Here is a 24,922-nt window from a genome sequence, read left to right as displayed (position 1 = left end):
CTGTGAGTTTAATGATAATAATAATAGTAACAATAGAATTGATGTAGCACCTTAAGTTTTTCAAAAAGCTTTACAAATATGATCTCATTTGTGGTTACACTGTATAAATTAGCAGATGGCATTCAGGAGAGGCATCGGCCTTTGGTACTTGGACGGCTCAGGAGGGCCTGCTCAGAGTTGGTGCTTTTGTTAACCTGAGCTCACCTGCACCTCCCTGCTGTGGGCCTGATGGGCTTGGAATCTGAGGAAAACATGTCAGTGTTAAAGAGAATATGGACCTGTGGGTCAGGTAGCAACCTGAGTTCACTGAAGGGCTGCCCAGCTTCTTTGGGGCTGTCTAGCTAACACTCCCTGGCATTCAGTTCTGTTCTTAGATCATTGTTTATCTGCAGTGACTGAGAGAGCCCATTGGAAAATCAGTGAGAAATCTTGCTCCTTCCTCATGCTGGCTAAGTTCTTGGGAGCATTCACCCTTCTGTCCCACAGGTCCTCCTTGTGAGGGGCTGGGGACAAACGAAACAATAGGGAAGTAATCCTGCCCTCAGAGCCCTTACACTTTGCTAACCCTAAATGTGTGCACTGAGGAGACACACATGCACACCAGTATGTGTTAGTGATAGACTAAAGAGAGAGAAATGATAGTGATCAGGCTTGAGGGGAGATCAGGAAGGCAGAGGTGAGGGGAGAACGTCTTCCAGACATCCTGGGGGACACTGCAGGAGAGATAATGTCCTGTCCAGGAAACAGCCAGCAGCAGGATCCTGGGGATTGAAGAATTTGAGATTGTGGGAGTGGTGAGGAATGAGATTGGAAGGAGAAGGGGAGCCAGCTTGGAGAGCTTTAAATACCGGGTGAAGCTACTTGTGTTTTAACCCACAAAGTCTTCTGGAGCCCTTAAAGAATCTAGAGCAGGAAATGAGCCATCCGACTTGGGCTTGGCAGCAGAGGGCAGGAGCCATTGGTGAGGGGAGAGAGCAGATGATGGAATCGGGATCCATCACAAGCCTAACAAGGTGCTACCACGTGAATCTAATGATAGCATTTACTAGGGGTTAGTCAGGAGGGATAATAATTAATTTCTATTAAATGTAATAGGGATTAATGTAAAATCTTTACCTGAAATTGAAAAAAAGATCAACTTCTCAGGGTAAACTCCCTCTGCTCCCTGCCTTATTGGGTTTGGGAAAAGGGCCTTGGTCATTGAAAAGCTCAGAACTCCTAAAATCTCTTTTTTTTCTCCCACAGGGTGAGTGCTCCTGGAATCCCCACTGTAAACAGGCTGTATATTTCCTTAATTCTACTTTGGAAGCAAAAACTCAAGACAGTCCCCAGACTGTCACCTATGCCCTTGAGTTTAACCCAAAGGTGGGTGATATTTCCATGGATTTCAGGCTTATAAACTAAAATTCATTTGCCATCCTGGACTTTTCCAGTTACAAAGAAATAAAGTTGCACAAAAGCTGTTATAATGTGATCAGTGGGCTTTCTTGGGAAGGGGGAGTTAAGAACCACACCCTGATTAATAAGAAGAAGCTGGCACCAGCTAGAGGGAGCAAAGGCGACTGTAAGATTAAAAGTGTGGAGTCCTCAGGCAGGACCAGAGCTAAACAAGGCCTGGCTCTCAAGCCTGGTGGCTCTGGACAAGCTTTGTGAAGTCCGGCCTCCCTTCCTTGTGGTGCATTGTGAGCACTTGGAAGAAAACTGGAGGGAAGCACAGCACGTCAGGGTCATTTTGAAGCAGGAGCTGGTTGTTTGACCTTTGGTCAGTCACTTTCCTCCTTAGAGTCTGTAAGAAGAGGGGGCAGGGGATGGGTGGGGTTAGATTAGATGATATTTCTCTGACATTATGTGTTGTCTGTGGAAACATTTTTGGTTCTCTGGTCCTTTCTAGCTCTGGTGTTCTAGATCTAGTTTCAGTAAACACTTAGTAAATGTTTTCTAGGGGCCATGATTGGGGCTGCAAAGAAGGACTAAAGGCAGTCTCTGCTCTCATGGAGCTCATGGTCTAGGGAGGGAGACAGTATTTGAACAGCTATGGACAAACAGGATATAGGCTGGATAAGGTTGAAATAATGAGTGGAGAGAGAGAGAGTGCTGGAATTAAGGGGAGCTGGAAAAGGTTTCCTGTAGAAGGTGAGATTTGGCTTTAAAGGAAGCCAGGAAGTAGATTGGAGGAGGCCTGAGGGACAGCCAGAGAAAATGCCCAGAGCCAAGAATTGGTGTGTCCCATGTGAGGAGCAGCCAGAGGCTAGTGTCCCTGTATCCCAGAGTGTGTGCAGGAGGGGTCCAGGATGGGAGGAGACTGAGAAAGAGGCGGGGGTGAGATGGGCACCAGGCCCAGGGTTCTTCCCCTGCTTTTGTGTCAGGGGTTCCATGGGTGCCCTCATTCTCAGAACAGTGTCTTTAAAATAATAAAATAAGATGTAAAAGCTTAGAAAGAAAACCAGTTATACTAAAATACAGTTCTAAAAAAGTATTTTAACAACAAGATCATGTCTGCCAGCTTGAGAATACTCATTCTAGATGTTTATAGTTCTTAGCAAAATCAGTATAATGCTTAATGGGGTCACTAGAACATGTCTTACTTAATGGGTGGTCTCCAGCAGGTCCATGGACATTTTTAAGGGATCTGTGAACTTGAGCAGGAAAAAAAATCTTTATTTTTACCAGTTTATGACTGGAATTTAGCATTTCCTTCCATTTAAAACGTTATTTTGTGAAGGGGTCCAATCTTCACAGACTTTCAAAGTGTTCTGTGACACAGAGGATTAGAACCCTTGCTTTTGAGCTTTTCTTGAGTTGTTAGTAATTAAACCTGCAGCAGGTAGAGGAAGGAAACCATGCTGATCAGTAATAGATTGCAGTCTGCATCAGGAGAATGAACTTAATCTCCACTGGGATTGGAGGAGGAAGAAACACCCTCTCATAGGTAAAGGTTTTAAAGGAATACGAGATTGCTTCTAGTGTTTTCCTGTGGGAAGAGAACATAACCAGAACCTTCCTTGTTCTTTTGAAATCTTACAAAATTCAGCCAGTCTGTATGATTTGAGAGGGTTGAACTTTCAGTTTGAGATGAAACATGAGTAGTAACTTCACCTGCAGCAGAAAAGTCATGGTGTGCCTAAAGTCAAGGGGCAGATGCTTCAGAAGCACAGATGACAGCTGCCTTTGATCTGACAGGCTCAGGTGACCTCATCCATTGTCCAGACAGAGCTTTGCTATCCTCCCTGGCTCTCCGTTAACACAACTCCTCTAACAAGGAAACATGGACTCTGCCACTGGCAGGGACTTCAAGGTTTCTTCCTCCCTTCCCCCCTTTCCCTTTGCAGGTGAGAAAACAGGGTCCCATTGAATGAGTTGCTCCTGATCATCCGCTTGGTTGGCCAGTGGGTCTGGGAAACCAGAGTTCTGCTCCCTGGCCGCCCCCATCGGCCGTTTGTCAGCGGCCTTCTTGGGGAGTTCACCTGTCCCCAGCACTGTGGATATGCTTTTTCCTTGTCCTGTGGCCACCATCAACAGTGTAAAAGGATTTCGTAGGGACATGGGCGAGAGGTGGAAAGGACCATGGAGGTTATGAAGTGCAGCCTCATTTTCTAGATGAGGAACCTGAGTCCCGAGAAAGTCTGATGACATGGCTCGTGTGTCTGAGGCCAGATTTGAATCAGTGTCTTCTGAGCCCTCTTCCAGCACTCTGTCCATTATCCTACATGGCCTCTTTGTAATCCATCTCACCACAGTCAAACCAGGAGGCTTCCCTCAAGTGACCATGTGGCCTGAGATTGTCACAACTGGCTCAGGAAAGAACTTGGGAAGGAAATCCTAATTGAAAGGCCCTTTACTCAGCTGTGGTAGTTTCTGTTTGGGTCAGAAACCCAAGCATGGGTTTCCTTCAGCTGTGCCTCAGCAAGAAGGCCTTCCTGGTACCACTTCGTTTTTAGTGGTTAACATGGTGTAAAGTTGCCTGAAGCTCTCAGCTCAGCTTGGTGATCCCATAAAGGTATACTCAGAGGCTTCTTAGACTGGGACCATTTTTGGCAAAAGGAGAGCACATTTGCATTGGTTTCTTCTTGCTTGAGATGGATTAGCCTTAAGACTTTCCAGATGGTGGGGCTATTGCTGCTTGTTGTCCATGACCAGACTGGGGAGGGGGAAGTATTGGTTATAGATGGAGATGATCGGGGAACTTTTTGTTTCAAATGGTGAAGGAAATGCCTTTGGCAGATAATTATGACATGCGGCAGGTTTCCAGTAACACTGAAAACAGACAATCTAATGGCAGATGCTTTAGTCCATTGGTGTCAAACTCAAGTAGAAATGGGGGGGGAGGGGCACCATGCTATACATAAGGATTCCTAAGGGCCTCATGTTGACTTAGAAAATCACATCAATACTATATCAACACTATCTCCATTTTGTTGTATTTTTATTTATTTTGTTAAATATTTCCTAATTACATTTTAATCTGGCTCAGGCCACATTTGGGAATACTGTGGCCTGTATGTATGATGCCTCTGGTTTACACCATTATCATAAGTTACCTGAGAGGGACCTACCAGCTTTGCATTCAGGGAAGTTGTATCACAAAAGAGGAGAGACTTATCCACATCTAGGGGCAAAAACAGGGTCCAGATGGGACTTGCAGGTCCCCGGGGGTCTGACTCAGTACAAGCAATTGGGATGAGGGGTCCTACAGAGTAGATGTATGGGGTGGTCATATTCATCACCTTTCTCTGGAAGGCTGGGGTGGCCCAGCATCTTAGAGGCCTTTGCTTTGTACTCTATAAGGGGAGTTCAGTGAAGAGAGATAAAACTGGTGAAAGCTGTCTTCCTCACTGGAGAGGATACTGAGCTGCTCCCACGGAGCATGTCATTTGAGGTTGGAGGTGAGGAGTCAGTAGCCAAATGCCCTGTGCCATGTTCCAGTGTTGGAAGGTGGTCCTTCACTATGTCAATGTTTTTTCCCTTTTAATTTCTTACTGTCACTCATCTAAGCCAAAAATCACAACTGCCTGAGCTCCAAAGACTCATACCCAGGAGATGTGGGGAGCCAATAATTTAGTCAGTAGAGATGACACTGGAGCTCCTGGCCTTCAGGCCATCCACCGCATCTGCAGTGTAGGAAAGGAGGATGGATATGGTGGTAGGGGCTGTCCTTTCCTGGATTCACTGCCTTTGAAGTGGAAGTAGGGCTCGTCTGATTGACGACAGTTTTTGTTTGGGATAACTCTCTTTTCTAGCCCTCCTCTGGTAACTCATCAGAGTGTCTTTGGGCACTGGGTTGGCCAGTCAACCAGCAACTGCAGGTCCTAACTGAACCAGGAAGGCCTGAGCATGAGCCTATGCTTGACTCTGTATCTTTTGCTTGAAGTTGTCTGGTCTGGCTAACTACAGAGAGGCTATGTTACTGTAGGATTTGCCATCAGTTGATGGATTTTTTTTTTCAGCCACAGCTAACTGTGAAACAGTTATCAAGGCACAGAGCAAGGGTGTTGGGCTGCATTGTTCGACAAAGTACCTATAAAGAGGAAATGACAGATGTTTTGAAGAATTGAAAGCACTTCGTTATCAACAGTTCTATGAAATACATAAGGCAAGCAACATATCCCAATTTGGGTGGAAAGTCAAGATTAGTTCATTGCTTAGGACACTTGATCATGGTTACATATAATGGCAGAGCTGGACCTGGAACTGGGATCTTGCAGTGGGTCCTCTTTCTATGATAATAGCATCTTTGGGAGATACTTGAGGAATATGATAGAAATTTGTTAGCTACCACTTTGAGTTCTCTCAGAGATCTGGGATAGGTGGATCTTCTTTGGTTTCTGAAGCCGTGAAAAGTGGTTTATACTCTGGAGTCAGAGCAAAATGAATTCCCCCAATAAATCACTCAAATAAATGAGAAAAAAAAGCTTTGAGTTTTAATGTTTTATTTTCTCCTTCACATCAACTATTCATTCCTTTCAGCACCAATAAATGAAAAAAAACCCCTTCAAAATATTTTATTAGGTGTAAGACTTGTTTTCTTACAGGGAAGAAACAGATGGATATATATCAGATACAATTTTACCAAAACGTTAGGTGTGCTTACCGTATAAAACCCCTTCAGGTCCCAGAAGGATACAATACAGAAAAATTATTGAAATTAAAAAAGTTTTTTAAAACAGTATTTTCTAAACCTTAGCAGTAATACAATATTTAAAAAGCATCAAGATTAATATTCATACTTAAAACTCAAGATGGTTTTGGACACATGAAAATGCTTCCTTCATAAGCCATCTGACTGAACTGGGTCCCAATGCATGGCTTATTTTGGAGCTGGTCAGAGGCATCTTGCCCTTCCCCAGCCCTGGAGCAGGAGCAGAAGCAGAAGCAGAAGCAGATTATTGTTTCTGAGTTGGGAGCGAGACCATGAGCTACTCCCAGCTTGGACATTACTCCGTTTGATTGAATCTGAGTCACAGGGAAATTAAAAAAAAAAATCAAAATTGTAAAAATTTAGTTTATGGGCAAGCCCCCTCAGGATAATCTACGGGCTTCATAAAACTAGTATGACAAGCAGATGCTCTGGGCTGGCTGCCAAGGATTTAGGAATGGGAAGTTGTGATCTCTGAGCACTACTTTACATCTCTATCAGAAAAGGTGAAAGCGGGGCTAGGAGCCCAAGGGGAAAGAGGCATCAAGCTGTTCCCTCTGGTCAAAGGCTGCCAGAGGTTTGCCGGACTTTGTCCCCATTTCACAGAGGACAGAATGGAGGCACGGGGAGGTTGAAAGACTTGCCTAAGGCTGTGTAGTCAGTAAGGAGGGTATGTGTGACCCAGCCATCGTGGTGTTCCAGATGGAACAGTCACTTACAGGTGAGTGAATACAGTTCCCAGCAGATGGCCCTGCTTGGCAGAACAATGCTAACCATCACATGTTCTGTTTCCAGCCTTGGAGAGCGGCACCAGTTCCTTCCTGACCCCTGGCTCTCCTGCTGGGTCCAGCCAAAACTGACCTTGTCTGTCACTGGCCCCGAACTTGAGGCTCTGTATATGTGGGCACACGGCTGGGGGTGTTGGTTGTGTTTGTGGGGAGGGGCATGTTGCTTCACAGCCGGAGCAACCATAACCTGATGAGGCCTGTTGCATGTGTTCAATCTGTACAGTCACATGATTCATGTGCGCTGACAGTGCAGAATAAGTGGATGTTAAAAAATCCCAGAATCTAAAGGCTTCTGTCTTACAAGAGAATGGGATTCTCTAGCTTTGCGAAAACCCTTTCTAAAGTGAGAATGATTCTAAAAAGATGTCAGAGTCTTGTTTGGAGAATCAGTGAGGGAAGGGACAGGTAGGGAGGGCCTGGAATCTAACATTCCGTTCCAACATGAAGTACTCCTGCATTCCTTGGGAATGTAGAGATGCTGCAACCACGATTCCTGGATGAGACACCCTGGTAAAGATGGCGGGGCGCTGGCAGTGCCCCCTTGACTTAGGCCCGGTCTCTTGCTAGCATAACTCGGAGCCCTCTCCTTCTGTGCTTGTGATCACTCCCAAGGGGACCCTTGGAGGTGAGATCAGGAATAGGGAGAATTCACTGAACAAGATGAAGGCTTTGATCAGACACTGTCAGCTATAGTCGGTACCTTCTCATCCTTTGATTCACAGCTTAAAACTTGCTCCCTTCAGAAAATGAGCATTTCTTTGATGGCATGGCCTCAGGCAGTGCTACTGCCCCACAGACTTGCAGTGGGTTGACTCCCTGGGTCCTGTTCTTTGCCTTTGGTCTTCCCTCACACCTGCTGTCGAACTACCTGGGAACAATTAGATGTCAGCCTTGGTTTCCATGAATTTGAGCCTAACCTTGGGTCTAGTCCTATAGCAGAATCGTACATAGAGCTGCCCTGGGCTTACCTGACTTGGGAGGGGTATTTGTTCCCCCAAACAGTAGCAGTGTCTCATGGCTGTGAAGGGCTAAGGCCTTTGGATGGGTCACACATGGGTCACCTGTCCACAGCCAGTCTTGCCTCCTGGCTGCATTTGGCTGAGGACTGATGATTGGCTGGATTTGGATGAGAGAGAGTCATTTCTCCCCACCCTCACTCCTGCCCGTCAACTTCACTCAGCCTCTCATGCAGATGAAGGCATCAGAAGGCACAGGGTCAATATACTAAGACAAGGAGAATTTGTACCATGGGGTTCTGGTGCTGTCATCACCCTGTTCTTACTGGGCTATGCTGGGGTATAAGACCGGTGTGAGTAAGAGCTCAGGGTGTTGTATGGTTGTGTGAACAATCAAGCACAACATTCTGTTTAAAACCAGAGATCACCAAAAAAACCAAGGTCAAAATCTAAGTAGTAGTTTAGCATAAAGTTAAAAAAATTCCGTGGTCTAGAGGGAGAAGAAAATGCTTGATTGCTTCTATTTAAAGAGGCTACGAAGAGAATTAAAGCTGAAGGTGCTTAAGGGGGGATGTTCCTGCAGGGAATTGGCAGACTGTGTTGGAGGAGGTCTGGCAGGGCATCGGGCTCCCCAACAGGTGATTTTCAGATCTGGGATCAAACTGGATTCCTCAGTGCTAAGAGTGGACTTTTCCCCTGCAGCAGTGATAACCTGGGACCAGAGCTGCCCAGGACCAGCCAAATGAGGGGGGGGGGGACCCACAGAAAGCACAATCGAGGAAAAGCAAGTGGTACAGGGGGTGCCAATGAGGCATTTTTTCTCAAAATGTCTGAGAACACAAGATGCCATTTCTCTCCATTTGTGTGGACTGTGCAGAGATCTTGTGGCAGGAGGTGTTAATGATAAATCTCACCAAATGGAGAAGGTTGATTTGGTAATTTTCTTTTTTTTCTTGACATCCTCCTCCTCAGTTTTCATGTTTGGTTAACTAGGAACCCTTCCTTGGGAGAGCCCAGTGGGAATGTGAAGGCCCAGTCCTCAAAGGATCCTTAGTTATACGCCCCTCCCTTGCCTCCCCTCTGTTATGGCTTGGTGTCCAGGGGCCCTCAGCCATGGGCCAAAAAGAAAAGGTAGATGTGCTGAGCAACTGGGAATGAGATCCCAGGAGATCTGGGGTGGCTACTGGATGAAGAGAGAAACACGTAGGCCAAGGCAGACTTCATCCTGGAGACAGCCATCACTCAGAAGCTGACTGTGGACAACAATACAGCTAACTCCCTTGGGGCTCAGCTGGGCCAGTGAGGTAGGGACCGGTAGTCCACTGGACCAGTGGGTAAACTGAGGCACAAAGGGATTTTTTTTTTTTCTTCCCCAAATCACAAAATGATGCCACATGATGGAGAAGAACCCTGAAGTCCTAACTTTGTCATCTGGTCAAAGTCACTCAGGTTTGAAGCTAAGAAAGGTCATGCAATAGAAACAGCTGTGGGTTTAGAGACAGGAAAAGAACAATGCTACAAACCAGTATTTTTAAAATGCAGGTGGCTCCTTCCCACTTGTGTGGTGAGGTTTCTTCTCCCTCTAGTAAAACCACAGGGCTTATTGAGTTTCCCTTCTCATCATGTCCCTTTCCCAGAAACACCCTTTTTCTAGTTTTCAACCCTGACAAGCCTCTATTAGGAGCATTGGGAGTCTAGAGTCAGGTGGGGACTGACGCTAACCTGCTCCCCATGGGCCTTCCCTTCCTGGGAACCTTAAAAGTTGATTTTTTTCTTTCTAGAGCATAATTCCCCTCAAATGTAGGCCTTTGGAAAGGAACACAGCATTTTCCCTGCCACTGGAGACAGCATTATTGTTGGTTGGGAAAAGCCCCACTGTGCTGGTTAAAAAAAAAAAAATGGCTGTCCAGCACTCCGAAATGGGCTTCCTGGACTATTTCCTGATTGCATTTCGAATTCTTTTTTTTTTTTTGTCCTATTTTTACCCTATGGCTATCATAATGGCTGTTTCATCTCGAGTGTGTAGCATGCAGTTAGAGCGCATGCTAGGGCACAGGCATGCTATGACGACATTGGCAGGCTAAAAAAAAAAGAAAATCCAAAACCAAGCCTTCAGCTTTATAAGAGCTATACAAAGAAATGATGCAAAACCCATTAATAGCACTACCCCACAGATTACAAACTAAGTTGTGCTGTATAATTCATATAAAACCATGTTTTGTAAGAATGGCACTGATTAAAAGGAATTAGGGTTCGGCTCTCCCCTCCCCTCCCCACCCGCCTGGCCACTGGCATTCCTTGGTCCACAGTGAACATGTAGAAATTCAGGCTGACCCTGCTGCCTTGAGTAGCTCCAGACAGTGGTCTCAGCCCCTTGTGGATCCCTTTTGGTCCCTTACCTCCTACCATCCTTGTCCCCTCTCCCCAGCTCCAGGGAGCAATGGGGAGGGGACTTGGTCCACCTTTGGAGGTGTTGGGAGAGGTGACTGGAGGCCAGGTGTTTTCATCTGGCTCACGTGGCACTGGAAAAAAGTCCTTTGTATCCCAAGAACATAGACCAGGTCTTCTTAGGCTGGCCTGGGTCCTGACTGACCATGGGGCTGGCACATCTACACCTCTTCCTCGCCAGTGTTGACCATCAGGCGCATGGCCACAGGGAGGTGGTCAGTCAGACCTGCTAACTGGGTAATAAAACTGAATTCCTCCACCTCCTACAGGAAAATAATGGTGTAAAGAACAAGAGGGAGTTAGGATAAAATTCAACAGAAGGGATTGCAGTTAAGCACAGAAAAGCACATTCTGACAATAAGGTGAATGTGGAGAGAGAGAGGTGTTCAAACAAGGACTCTGGCACAGCAATGGAGGGGAGACCAGATGGCTGGCGCCATGTTCCCTTTAAAAGGTTGTGGTTTCCTATCACGGGCTCTTGCCAAGCTCATCCTTTCCCCTCCTCTCACTGACCCCCCAACTTCCACTTTAGGTTGGGCTTCGTGGGTTATGGGATGATTGTCACCGTCCTAGCCGACACTGATGGAGCAATGATTAGGTTTGTAAAGTGCTTTCCATACATCAGTTCATTGGGTCCTCAAAATGAGGCCATAGGATTCAGAGCTAGACATCATTTAAAAAGTCCTCTGGGAACTTGTTTAGAAAAATACTTTGATATTGTATTTTGATCCAATTGCTTTCCTTTGTAATCCTATGAATTTACCAGTAGGATTCTGAGGAGGCGTTCATAGGCTTCATCAGACTGCCAAAGGGGCCTATGACACAAACAAGGGGAGACATCCTGATCTGGCCCAACCGGATACTTTTACCCATGAGGAAATGGGTCCAGAGATGCCCAGGTTCCCATAGGTCTTTTCTTAGTAGCAGAGATGGCATTGGACAGGTTTTCTGATTCCAAATACATATACCATGCTGTCTCAATTGAGATAGTTCACTCCAACTCAACATTTTCTGCCTCTATCCAGTCTAGCAAGTTGATGCTCCTTGTGCCCAGCTCCACAGACATCACAGCTGAGCCCGGGGAGTGGGTTTCAGGGCTGCCTGCCAAAGGCAGGCCTATTGCCCAGGGAGTCCCTCCCTGATGGCCCGTGCACAGTCTTTCCTGGAACACTCACCATTTTCCATTCCATGTAGAGCCCCTCCTCAGAGTAGAGCATGTAGTCAATCCTCCTGCCATTACCCTTCACCAAGATCTTCTGGTGAGAAGGATGGCTCTTGCTGGTGGGATAGTCAATATATTCCTTCCTCCCTTCTTCACTTTCCAAGGCCCTAGTCCACACAAATGACAAATTGTAAGTAGACAGTCTCAAGGGTCATCATGTCAGGTGTGGGATGTTTTTGAAGGATGACTGGCCACCCCTCCTCAACTCCCTCCCCAAACCCCAACATAAGATTTATGTGTGTCCATCTGATGGAATCCTAATAAAGCTGCCCCCAGTCCCAATATTCTAACTTCATTATAGGCCTGGCCCCACTGAACAGCAGACCCAGTCTACCTACCTAGCACCCCCCTCCCTCCCCCTGCCAATGTCCTAACTTCATATATGCCTCCCTGCTCACTGGAACAACAGGTATGTCCTGGAACTCTTAATTCCCACATAAACAGCAGCTGTGTCCATGTTGTGGGAACCCAGCAACTGCCTCTACCTGGTCACTGCCCCCAGACCCATTCCCACAGAAACAGGTGTGTTCTTGTATTCAATCACAATCACATCATCCATCTAGCCCAAGACAGGACCACAATATCTGACTATCTTGACTAGACAGGACCACAATAGCTAGCCAATTGGAGGGCAGCATGACCAGAATGTTTAACCACTAAACTATATAGATGGGACCCCTCCTCCATTACCATAACTAGCCCTTCCTGCCTTTTTAACATTAATGATATTCCTCTATTCTATGTAAATTTCCGTTATGTAATTGCATCTTTACCCTATAAAAATCCATCTTGCTTTCTCTGAAGTTGCTGGTTCCTCTTGGAACATAGCCTGCTTCATGAGAGGCGTCAATCTCAATAAATGCCTGTACTTGGATTAGTGGTCGTCTGACTGAATTCTTTGAGATGGTTCCACCACAACACATCATGAAACCCCAACAGTTTTTGGGCAGGCAGAGCCCCCACCACAACAGTTTTTGGCATCCCTGGATTTAAACCACAGCAAGTCTGTGGTTGCTGCCAGTGGAGCTGCCATTAGGTTGTAAAAGGGGAAATAATCTTGATTATGTTAAGTTGATGAAACATTAAAAAAATCAGATCTCTTCTGTTGTAACTCAAGTAAACTTTGCTCTTTGGAAACAGGATTTGTGGGATATGGAAACCAATGTCTCTAAATTGAAAAGCCTAGGTGCTTTTAGCTAAGCACTGCCATGTAACATGACCCCAGCACCTGCAGGCTCAGCTTCTTTTGGGGAAGGTGTAGATTGTCACCTCAAGCCTAGAATAACTCTTGGTCCTTTGTTGGTTAATCTCCTGAGGGCCAGTCTGTTCCTCCCACTGTTGTGCTGAAACTGCTTTAGAAATGTGGGCTTTTAGTGTTCATTTTTTTTTAATGACTCAAAAATGGCTTTTTCCAGAGTCCGTTTGAGTGCAGTGTGAGAACCGGAAGTAGTAGGCTATTTCTTCTGTTTTTCCTCTTGCTGGAGAAGACTGAATGCTTGAAACACACAGCCTGTGGCACCGTGATGAGGATGGGGCTATCCAGGCCTCCTTTTTCTAGGAGCTGGGTTCTTGCTGCATAACAGAGGGATGTTACCTTTGTCACCCTAGTCTCCATGGGACAGGGGGCCCTTTGTTTTCTTTCCAAAGATTACAGAGGTTTATTTTCACATGTATTATCTCACTGATCTCCCAGTAGAGGGGCAATGGGGTCCAGGAAAGAGCACTGGGCTTTGGAGCCAGAGGACTTGAATTCCAATCCTGTTGGTGTCACTACTTGTGTGACCTTGGACAGGCCACCTTTATGGGCCTCAGTTTCCCTAACTGTAACACGAGGAAGTTGGGTTAGCTTAGATAACTATTATTCATTCCATGTAAATAGGTGGGCAAATTGAGGTGCAAAGTAGTTAGGTGATCTTTCAGAGCCATGTAGTGAATTAGGGTTGAACAGGGACTGAGTTAACACTAAGGAAACCCAGTTCTCATGACTCCATGCCTAGAAATATTTCCATGAAACAAGTTCTCAGCCTGACTCTATGGGTTTTGCAATTACCAGGAGTACTGAGAGCAGCCTGATGTACTGGAAAGACCAATGGTCAGGGGAATCTGGACTCTAGTCCCAGCTCTGCTTGTTAGCAATGTGACTTTGGACAGTCATTTCTTAAGGCAGGTAGTTTTCTTGTCTGCAAGGTGAGGGAGCAGGAGTGGGTTGTAGATTTAGAGTTGGAAGGACCTTAGGGGTCATTTAATCCAACCCCTTCATCTTATAGATGAGGAACTGAAGTCCAAACTTAGGTCATGTAGGTGGTAAGAAACAGAGTTGCACCGCAATTTGCCCACCTATTTACATGACCCCAAGACCAAGGCTCCCAACCCTGTTCTCTTTCTATAGTATTATGCTTAAGCTCCTTTTCAGCAATCTGGTTCAATGAATAAACTTGAATATGGATAGACTTGCTGGTTGGACAGTGGGATAGATGTATAGACTTTATTGCACTTTGGGTTGAGGAGCAGACCACTCATTCCCTGTCCCCTGCGACCCCCAAATCAGCTGCCACTTCTTAGAAAAAACTATATACTAGAAGCTAGGGATTGGTTCGAGAGGATGAATGAGCTAGAAAGCGTCTTTCCTGAAGTCTTTTTTTTTTTAAGCAATTGGGGTTAAGTAACTTGCTCAAGGTTACACGGTCAGTTATTTTGTGTGGGTTCCAAGTATCTGAGGCCGGAACCAATCCTGGGTTTCCTGACTCCAGGGCCAGCACTCTTACTCACTGCGCCACCTGGCTGCCCCTTTCCTGTAGTCTTAACCTCTCAGAAGCACACAGGATGAAGTAAAAGATGAGATACTGCATAGTTTTAAAATGATGTTCTGGATAGGGTCAGTTAAATTGTAGACAAATTGGCAAGAGCATGAAAACGGTTCATCGAACGAACACGGGTTTCTACAAGAAGTAATTTATCAGCATTAAAGATAAATACTCTAATAACATTCAGAACATCATTAAATCTCAGAAATGGAATCCATTATCATCCATTTGCCTTCCCTAATTAATTCCAGCATTAGTGATCTGAGAGTTACTGATAAGCAAAGGATAGGAGTCATTTTTTAATCATCACCTCATAAAAGATAATTTTCTTGGTATAGGATGGTGCTTTAGATTTAGACTATAATCTAACTAATTGCCTCAAATTAGCTGTAAGAAGAGACAGCCCTGAGTTCATGTAATTTTAGACTTTGAATTAGAAATTGCTTCAACTGTTGGTCTCTTAAATGTACATCCTCTGTGAAAGTTTCATTTAGATTCTAGAATGTGATTTGGCTGTGATGGAATTTTCTTTGCTTTGAAAGTTATCAGCTTGTGTTAAATTTGCTTGGGCCTGTTATCTAATTGGTGGCTACTAGCCACTGACTTTGCTTTCCTGGAAGTTAGTTTAATGCAAAGTTGTTATGTCATGGGGGAGAGGGAGGTTTTACACTTAGTCTGAAGGAGCTTCTTTGTCCATGTGGGCAAATCACCATCTCTCTAAGCTCAATTTCTTCTGTAGAATGGGGACAGTAATTCTGGTACCACCTAACTCAGAACTTCAGTGAGGAAAACTGCAAATTTTAAAGCACTGTGTATAAACTTGATTTTTTGTTAGTCCATTTCCATATAGGGACCAAGGAGTTAGGCATCCCAAGAAGGCATGTCCAGAGCACTGGCAGCCCTAGGCTCAGTGGAACTCTTAAGAAGGTAGCTAAGTGTTACTAATGGTTTTTTGAATGAGAGATGAAACTCTGTGGCCAGCCCCATTGACCTATCTGAATCATATAACCCAATGGTCCAATTTCATTAATAGGCCAAAGAAAATTGATGCCTGTGCTGCACTAGCACAGTCCTTGCCAATACAAATGCTGTCTTGGCTTTTCTGCCAAGGCTTATGATGGAAGATTTTCCCTCCATTAGGAGGGGTTTGAGCTCTAAGCTTGTTTTCTGCAGGGGAAACATCTGTAGGTAGCAGTGTCCCCTTTCAGCTGATGGCTTTTTTCCTTCGTTCCATGCACAGCCCACAGCTGGACAGGGAATGAAGCACTTCGGATCATAGTTTCCCTGAGGGCCCTGCATTTGCCCACATTGTGAACTCCAGCAACAAGCACAAAGTCTTCTACATGGCTAGGGTCATTGCCTCAGCTATTGGTCTAATGGCCTTTGTGTGCCCTAGGGCGGGGAATATTGGGAACTCCATCTGTCTGTGTGTTTTATACTTCTGTTAGACTGTAAGCTCCATAAGAGTTGGAACTATGTTTTCTCTTAGTTTTGTATTTCTTCTAGCATGGAATCCAGGGCTGTAGAAACAGCAGGTATTTAATAAATGTTTGTTGAATGCATTTGGCACTGTTGGCCCCATTTCTTCCTGAATCCTCTCTCTTTCCTGAGTTTTTGTGATTCTGCCCTTTCCTGGTTCTCCTACCTGTCCAACTGTTCTTCTCCAGTTTCTTTTGCTGAATCTTTATCCACTACCTCTGAGTGTCCCCTAAGGCTCTGTCCTGGGTCCTCTCCTCTCCTCTCCTCTCCTCTCCTCTCCTCTCCTCTCTCTCTGTCCTCCTCTCTCTCGCTTTCCTTCTCCTCTCTCTCTTTCCTTCTCTCTCTCTCTTTCCTTCTCCTCTCTCTCTCTCTCTCTCTCTCATTAGCTTCTGTGGGCTCAATGATCATCTCAATTCCAGTGATTACCAGACCTTCATTTCCACTCTTAGTCTTCTTGGTCTGCAGTTCTGCATCACCACCTGTCTATGGGATATTTCGAGTCATCTCAAACTCAGCATGTCTAAATCAGAACTCATTCTCTCTCTCCCCAACCCCAACCCTTCTTTCTTCTGAACTTCCTTATTACGTACAGGTGACCACAATCCTTCCCAGCTTCCCCAGGGGAGCCTTGACTCCTTTATTGCTCACTCCACATCCCCAGTCAGTTGCCAGATCTTGGAATTTCTTTCTACAGCATCTTTCTTTCCACATCTCTTGTATACACCCCCTTTTCTGTACTTACCCTAGCCACCAGCCTTATCACCACACATCTGGATTATTATAATAGCTTTCCATATGGGCTCCCTACCTTTAGTCTCATACAACTCTAAGTCATCTTCCCTTTACCTGTCAAGGAGATTTTCCTAAAGCATAGGTCTGACCATATAATCCCTGTACTCAATAAACACCAGTGGCTCCCTATTACTTTGAGGATCCAATAAAAAGTCCTTTGTTTGGCATTTGCATCTCTTGGTCGTCTGGCCCCTTCCTCCTTTTCCAGACTGCTCATATTTTGTTTCCTCCATTCACTCTCCTATCCAGTTACACTGCAGGGCTAGCTGTTCTTGCACATAACCCTCCATCTCTTGACCCCTGTTCCTGGAGCGCCCTCCTTCCCAGCTCCCATTTTCAGGACCTGGGTTAGTACACACCCCATCACCAAGTAAGCACTTAAATCCTTGTTGACTGATTGAATGAATGGTTCCTAGCACAGTTCAGCTCCCTTTGTGAGGAAACCAAGTACATCTGGGGTATGATGAGTGGAAAGGTCAAATTCTAGCCAAGAAATCCCTCTGTATGTTCTTTTTAATGAGGGAAGCCCTTTGTGAACAAAGGTTTGATTAGCCTGGGCATGGAAAAGAGTCACAGCTCATGAAGGGGAAGATCCAGAGCCTGGTCCTCTCACCTGGGGCCCTCCCCAGGCCCTGCCAGCAGGTCATTCACACAAGGCACTGTCCATTAGCTGCACAGAGAAGGCTGGAGGAACAATGGAGGCGCCATGTGAAGAAAGATCCACTCAGCAGTGTGTGCTTAAGGCTTCTCTGACTACCAGCTTCGGGCGCCATTAACCAATGTGGGAATAAGCAGATAGGGACATCTTAAACAATCTCAGGCTCCCAGGTGTGTGTGTGTGTGTGTGTGTGTGTGTGTGTGTGTGTGTGTGTGTGTGTGTGTGAGTGTGTATATGAGTGTGAGTGTGTGTGTGTGTGTGTTTGTGTGTGTGTGAGCGCCTTGGCCTCCTGCCCAAGGGTTAAGTGTCATGGGCTGTTGTCTCCTGGAAGTTTGTCCTGGTGTTCTGGGCCATCCTTGGCCCATGTTGCTGACCAGCAATAGGGACACTGTCCGTTTCATCCCTCTGACTTTAGTGTAGCCTGAGAAAAGCTCACGTGTTGCTTGTGTCTCTGAAGAAGGTCTCTGGAAGCTTCAGTTTCAGCCTAGGCTCACAGAGCTGCGAGGGGCCATAGAGATGATCTCTTCCAACCCCTGTCCTTCCCTCTGCTACTTACAAATGAAGATGTGATTTGCCCAGGGCCCCTGAGAGAGTAAGTAGCCAAGCCAGGATTTGGTTCTTTGACTCCAAGTTGTAATAAGAATGTAAATTTTAAAGATCTTCCCTGCCCCTAGGCTAATGTGCACCTGAAGCCTGGGGTGGGGGAGGCTTGTTTTTCAGTAGACACTTCTTGATTGGCCAGTGAGTCAATAAGGTTGTTACATTCTCTGAGCCAGGAGAAGGCTAATATAAGCCCTGATGTGTAGCTTTGTTTTTGGGACTCACTTTGAGAAGTGTTCTGTGATTTGATCTGGATTCTGGGAAGCCGTTGTTGAGAGTCCCCCGGCTTTGAAAAACCCAGAATGTGGAAACCCAGATGTTGACTGGGTATGGATGTAATGGTTGGACAGTTTGGAAATCTGTCTACTTGATGTTTCTGTCTTGATAATTATGCCTGTATACTTTGAGGTTCAGGGTGCTGACCTTTTCTCCTGAACAAGGTAAACGATATATGTCTGACTGATTAAAGTAAGCTTGTTAACCCATTTTGAGTTGCTTTCCTTTAACAAAGCAGATCCAAGAACCTGTGTGAGCAGGCACCTTGGGGACACTGGGGTGCTTGCTGCTACACAAGTCCACTTCCCTTTTCACTATACAAGCCTGTTTTGGATTCTTTGTTGCTTTTGACATAATAATCTAGTGAATCTCTGCTTTCTTCTTGTGAATATATGCTGTGGCCATCCATAGAGCTATCACTGACCCGCTTCCCCATCCCCAAAGTAAGATCATGGATGTAGGACTTCAGAAGCCTCCTTGTCTACCCCCCCCCTCCATTTTACAGATGAGGAAACTGAGGCCCAGAACCGGGAAGTGACTTTCCCAAGGTCACACAGGTGGTAAATGACAGACAGGACTGGACTCCAAAGCCAAATCTCCTTCCTTTCTGCCCTGATGCCCCTCTGATTGATATTTCCTTGGGGTCATGACCCAGACCAGGGTTTCTATCTGCTAAAGGGAAAACACCAGGGTGAAGCAGCTTACTTTTGCAGATTGTCTGGGGTGCACACCTCCTCGTCATGGAGGCGATCTTGTTTTAAAAAAGTACCTGAGAACCAAGAGGACACAAGAACAAGAATTAAGGAGAATCACATGTAATGGCTGAACTTGACATTCCTTGGGCTGAGCTGCCATATGTGTGCCCCTGCCTACCCAGATTGCCATGACCAGATTCTTTTCTCAAGTGTGAAAGGGACCCTCCCTCACTACCCCTTCCACCCACTTCCCTTAGGAAACAAGCAAATGTGCCTATAGAAGAGAGGAGAGCAGAGGTGTTAGGGGAGAAGGGAGAGGGTCCTTTGGCTGTAATCCTTGTCTCTTCACTATATGAGTCTGTGGTCTGCTCTGGAAAGGACATGTTTGTCCATGGCAGCCCAGTCAGGATGCTTGTGGTCCACATAGTAAGAACCCACACCAAAGGACACCTGGCTGGTTGTGCTTCCCCTGGCCACACCCCGTGGCTGTGCAGGGGCCACCTTGATCATACAGCAGAGACAATATGGTCCTCTGTGAAGTGGGAGGGGATGCCTTACCGATTGCCCACGACTTATCCTCTCCTGGACCAACGCGGCAGGGGTCCTTGTAGTGTGTAAACAGGGAGTGCTGCTGTACCAGCTTGTCATCTGGACAGAGAAGAAGAAATTAGCCAGGCCTGTCCCCAAACAAAGTGGAAATCCAGGAATACCAAGGGCCCTCAGCTCCCTCTGCTTTGGCCTTGCCCGATAGTGACCCTGGAAGGCTCTCAGGAGGAGTTCTCCCAGGGCAGAGACTGGAATGCAGGGGTGAGGGTCTTGCCCAGCAGGGATGGGGTAACTGTCTAGGCTGCTTATGGAGGCCCCAGTATCATCCTTGGAAGATGTCTTAACTGAACTAGATTTAAGCAGTTGTAACAGTACCTGGTGCAAGATGCTTCTGGCCTCTCTAAATCTACACATAGGGGTTGTCTCCCCCAAATTATTAAGTTATTAATTATTAACTACTTAATCTGTGTAAGGCAGGTTTTGACACCGAGGGAGGGACTAAGGGCACCCCTGTCCTGAAAGAGTGAAAGGGACGAGAATACCTTGATACAAGTTCTTTTTAAAATGTTCAGAAAGGGCAGATTCCTATACCCACTGGCCTCTAATTCTCCCCTGCCCAAGGATAGTGGGCTCCATTCACCCCCTCTCCCCACTGGCCTCAGGTCACCTCCTGAGCTCATGAAGGACTGGCCTTAAACCATCATTTAGGCTTTCTCAGGGGCCAGTGGTCCAAGATTTCATGTGAAGGCCCAGGAATGCCTGGAGTTATGCTTTCTCTATCTCTTCTGCCCTCTCCCCTCTTCTTGGCATCCAGTGCTCTAGGATTTCAGCCTTAGACTTGTGTTTGTATAGAAGAGGGAAGGATCTGTTGATCTAGAAGACGTGTTGTCCATTAGTCAGGTCTGCATAGAGGCAGCTACATGGCACAGTGCATTGTCCTGAGTCAGGAAATCCGAGTTAAAATCCTACCTCAAATCCTTGTTGGCCATGTGACCTTGGGCAAGTCCCTTAACCTCTTTTAGCCTTTTCCTTATCTGTAAAATGATTATTGTAATAGTAGCTGCCTCATAGGGTTATTGTGAAGATCAAAGAAGAGGAAACAGACAAAATGCTTTGCAAACCATAAAGCCGACTATGTAAATGCTAGATGTCATTTATTATTATTTCCATCAAAAACAAAAGTGAAAGATCTGCTAATTTTTCATAGCCTTTATGAAAACAATGCCTCATGTCCACACTGGAGGAATTAGCCTTATTATTTCTGTGATATGAGGAGAACCACGTCCCTTCACACCCAGGTTTTAAAAAGAAAATCAGGCTTATCACTTATTTCTTAAGGGCTGGGGTCCTAACTTCTAGTCTGGGATCCTAGCCTGGTGCTGGTCAGATCCCTGACTGACAATACTAGAAGCTAGCCTGGCTGCATTTCTTCTCTCTTGACTGAAAACTCCAGAGCAGCCTGGCAGTAGTGACAGAGCTCAGCCAGTGCGACTCGATGAACGGAGGTTTCTAGAGCAGGCGATGGTAGCAGATGAAACATCAGAGTATTTGCTTTCTGATCTTGCTAACAAGGTGCTTCCCAGCCCTGAACATTTTTTCCTGAGACTAGAGGGAAACACCACTCAGGGTGAGGACGAGTGATGATGTGTCACCAGGAGCTAGGGTAAGAGGGGTAGTCACAGCATTCCAGCTGGGACCTCAGAGACCACACCGTCCAACCTCTTCATTTTATGGCCGAAGAAACTGGGGCCCAGGGCGATGATATGATGTGTCCCAAATCCCATAAGCAGTGAGTGCCAGAGGCAAAAGGAAGATTCCAGCACCCATGTTCGGTTTCATAGGATTAGAGGAGGAAGGGAGAGAAAAAGCTTTCTCACCAGAAGAGCAGTTGTCAAAGTTGAAGTCTCCACAAAGCACGTCGAACGCTACTAGCTCCTCGGGATTGGCTGTGCTGGAGGAGGAGGTAGATTTTCGGAAATCAGCCAGCCAATCCTGAAGCTGATTCAGTTGTTCACATCGAATGGTGCTGTCTTCTAGATGTGACAAAAGAGCCATAGGGAGAACATGAGTCACCTGTCTCACAGTCAGGCGGCTGGCACCTGCCCATGAGTGCACAGAGGCCAACCCCAGCTCCCTAAAAACCGCCTTGTGGTTTCCATCTCTGGTGCATCTCACAGCTCTGACCCACCCCCCACTTACAGATGCCCCCTACTTACTTACAGATCGAGGATCTTTCTTTCAGAGATATTACTTCATGAAAAAGCTAGTGGTTTGTTTTTTAGGAAAATAGTCTCCTAAAAGCCCATAAGAATTGTCCTTGGGCTCTGGAGAAAGAAAAGAGGATCCAGCTTGCCTTTGAGAGGAAGTCTACTTAGTTCCCCAAAGGACAAGAGACCTGCGATGTCAGCACCACGGTCTGCTCAGGACTCATCACTATCCCTTGCCCCAGGATAAGAAGATATTTAGCAGAATAGCAGGCATTCTCACTCAGTCACCCATGACATAGTGGTTCATTTTAAGCTGTACAGATCAGGTGGTAACAAACCGGTCCTGGTTCTGCCAGGACTCCCACCCCCAGCTTCCCAGGAATGGGTAGGGAGCTGGAGCTAACCAATTTCCCGCAAAAGGTAGGAATGAATACTGGGTCTCCTCCTCCCTTACCTCCTTTCACCTTTGTGGGCTGCTTGGTGAATTTTGAATGCCTTTTAACCATTTTTCTCATCTTCAGTGATCATAAGGATTTGGAAAATCCAGGAGAATTGGCTCCCTAGTTAGAGGGACCACTAAGTCTGCTGTTCCTGTTAAACATCCTAGAATCGTGCTCACAGGATGTGATCTTGAGGCCCTTCACTAATCTGACTCTCTCCTCCTCTGGATATTCCATTTTATCAAAGTCCTTCTTAAAATGTGACACTTAGATGTAGTCAGTCTGATCAGGGCAGTGTCTAGGAACATGGCTGCCTCATTACCATGCCTCTCAATACAGACTGAGGTCCTGTTGGCTTTCTTAGCTTTCATATTATACTGCTGACGCACATTGGGATTGTAGTTCATTAACACTCTCCCCCCTCATTTAGAAAAAATTCAGATAAAGTACTAAGAATGGCTCTTACATGCTTTACTTATAAAATAGATCTTTAAAAACCCAAATGTAAGACTTTATATTTATCAGAATTAAATTTCATCTTATTTGATCTGGTACAATGTTCTGACATGTTGAAATAGTTTTGGATCCTGCTATCGTCACTCAGTGTGTTAACTATCCCTCTCAGCTTTGTGTCTGCTGTATATTTGATAAGCTTGTGATCTATGCTTTCATCTAAGTTATTGGTAAACATGTTAAATAGCATTGATTCCTGGCTCACTTCATTAGAGACCTTCTTCCAAGTAGACATTGACTTATTAATGATCCTTCCAGTTTCAAGTCTACTGTCTGGCTCATGTCCTTTGGATTTTACACAAGAATGAGAATTGTTGTTAAATGCTTTGATAAAATCTAGCTAAACTATCTATAGGATTCTCCAGGTCTAATAACCTTCTGAAAAAATGAGGTTAGCCTGGCACGATCTCTTCCTAACGAAACCATGTCGGGTCTTTGTGATTACTGCGCTTCCTTTTCTAGATGTTCACTAACTATCCTGTTAGTAACATGATCTAGAATTTTGTCAGGATTGAAATCTAGCTCACTGGCTTATAGTCTGCACATGGCCATTCACTTCCTTTTCTTTTGAAAATTAGGACAACATGAAGATATTTCACATGACCAAATAGACTATATTGCTCACAGTATTTGGGCCTGGAAGGGACCTTAGAGATAATTTACTCTAAACCTCTCATTTTATATAGAGAAAAAATAAACTTCAGAAGGAGAAATTATTTGCTTAAGGTCACATAGGTAGTCTAGAGTTGAATGTCACTGTTTTATACTGATACACAATTTACTCGTGTAGATGGATTGTTGATGGAGGCACTGTATATATTTTTTAGGTACATACCATTAACTTCTATAGAAAGGGAATTTAGGAAAAGGCTATGGCTAGATTCTAATTAGTGCAAATGAGTAATCCTATGAAGTGGTCCTAAATATTCAAATTCATACTATTTAAAATTATAATTATATAAAATATGGTAATTGGTTACAGTCCAATGGAAACATGCAGTATGAATACAAATAATTAGATCACTCAATGGGATCTGGGGTTTATTATTCATACTAATCTGGACCTAGCTGTAATCCCAACATCCAGATGATGTTGTATTCCTTGAAGAACCAAGTCTTTGGGTAATTTTGAGAGGGGCTTCTAGGCAGTCTAAAGTAGACTCTTTCTTTCTCTCTTAAAGGCTGGAGTTGACAAGGGCCACTGGCGGTGAAGAGAGAAGCCTCAGAAAAGTATCTCTATACTATCCCTATAGCATCATCATAAAGCTGGTGAGTCAAGGGGCTCAGAGCCAGAACCCATGATTGTCAAGGGAACCCTGAAACTGGAATGCAGGCAGCCTAGAGCCCAAATGGAAGTGTTGAGCCTGTGTACATAGCTCTTGAAGAGGCATGTCAAGCATTACTATTAGAACAACTCTGCAGGCATAGGAAGAACCAGAGATGAAGTTATTTTGCAACAACTGGAATGAAAATCAGATGCTTTTTAAAAAACGAGTAGCTGGGGAATTGGTGCTGCTCTCTCCAGAGAGAGAATGAAAGAAATACAAAGGTATTCAAGTGATCATATGATAAGGTACAGCTTGATTCTTGGCTCTGATTTCCACCCTGCATTCCTACTTCCTTCTGGTCTGCCACACCAAAAACAGAGGACCCAGAGGTGATTTCAGAACCTGGGCAGAGATTAAACCGTGTCTTTATACAAGGAAAAAAGGGCTAAAGGTGGGTTATGAAGAAGGGGTACAGAAAGGAAGACAAGGTCTTGAGCTAGGCCTTGACAGCAGATTCCCCCTTGCCTTTGCTCCATGTACTCCATTTCCCAGCCAAGGCAGCCTTCAATCATATGTAGAAGGAGGAACTTGGTCAGCTATAACAAGGTTAAAGAGCGAGACCTTTGTTCTGGCATGGATGACGTCTCCCTATACAAGGACAAACATCCATTCTGCCACATTGTAAAATTTGGTCTGGCATGGATGATGTCTTTTTGGTGGGCTGTGAATTCTCCTTATCCTGGGTACCAAGACCCATTGGCCTCATACGGATTGATATATGACTAGTTTCAGAGCACCTTTATAAAAGCCTATGAGGCTTTTATAAAGGGAAGCTAGAGAAATAGTGATATTTGACTTGAGATGCAGATAAAACTTTAAAAAAGGAAATGTTCAAAAATAGTTTTAATGTTTAATTGGGGAAAAATAAAATATATTAGAAAAAAAGAAAATAAAGTATGGCTTCTAGATAAAATAACTAAAATAGCAAATGGAAGGGGAGAGAGGGAAAGGAAGACAGAGAGAGAGAGAGAGACAGACAGACAGACAGACAGAGACAGAGAGAGAGACAGAGAGAGAGAGAGAGAGAGAGAGAGAGA

At 45.2% G+C, this 24,922-nt stretch overlaps 2 protein-coding genes across 13 annotated transcripts in view; one reads left to right on the top strand and one right to left on the bottom strand.

The window, feature by feature from the left end:
• Positions 1–1,469, top strand: part of PRMT7 (protein arginine methyltransferase 7) — a 75,410-nt gene extending 73,941 nt beyond the window's left edge. For all 9 annotated transcript variants that reach the window (XM_069085670.1, XM_069085677.1, XM_069085669.1 and 6 more), the window contains one exon: positions 1,246–1,469. In XM_069085670.1, the coding sequence (XP_068941771.1) occupies positions 1,246–1,404 (159 nt within the window). In that variant the 3' untranslated portion in view covers positions 1,405–1,469. The remainder of the gene's footprint in view (positions 1–1,245) is intronic.
• A 4,515-nt stretch (positions 1,470–5,984) lies between these two features.
• SMPD3 (sphingomyelin phosphodiesterase 3) overlaps positions 5,985–24,922 on the bottom strand; it is a 273,255-nt gene continuing 254,317 nt past the window's right edge. For all 4 annotated transcript variants that reach the window (XM_069085666.1, XM_069085664.1, XM_069085665.1 and 1 more), the window contains 5 exons: positions 21,275–21,430; positions 19,410–19,499; positions 18,862–18,925; positions 11,501–11,654; positions 5,985–10,588 (listed from right to left, as the gene is read on the bottom strand). In XM_069085666.1, coding sequence (XP_068941767.1) covers positions 10,487–10,588; positions 11,501–11,654; positions 18,862–18,925; positions 19,410–19,499; positions 21,275–21,430 — 566 coding nt within the window. In that variant the 3' untranslated portion in view covers positions 5,985–10,486. The remainder of the gene's footprint in view (positions 10,589–11,500; positions 11,655–18,861; positions 18,926–19,409; positions 19,500–21,274; positions 21,431–24,922) is intronic.

This window comes from Petaurus breviceps, unplaced genomic scaffold (genome assembly GCF_028583685.1).
Source record: "Petaurus breviceps papuanus isolate PSGF00001 unplaced genomic scaffold, PetGlider_PUasm1.0 176, whole genome shotgun sequence".
In the NCBI taxonomy this organism is placed as follows: domain Eukaryota; kingdom Metazoa; phylum Chordata; class Mammalia; order Diprotodontia; family Petauridae; genus Petaurus; species Petaurus breviceps.
This window is presented reverse-complemented; position numbering and strand designations above follow the sequence as displayed.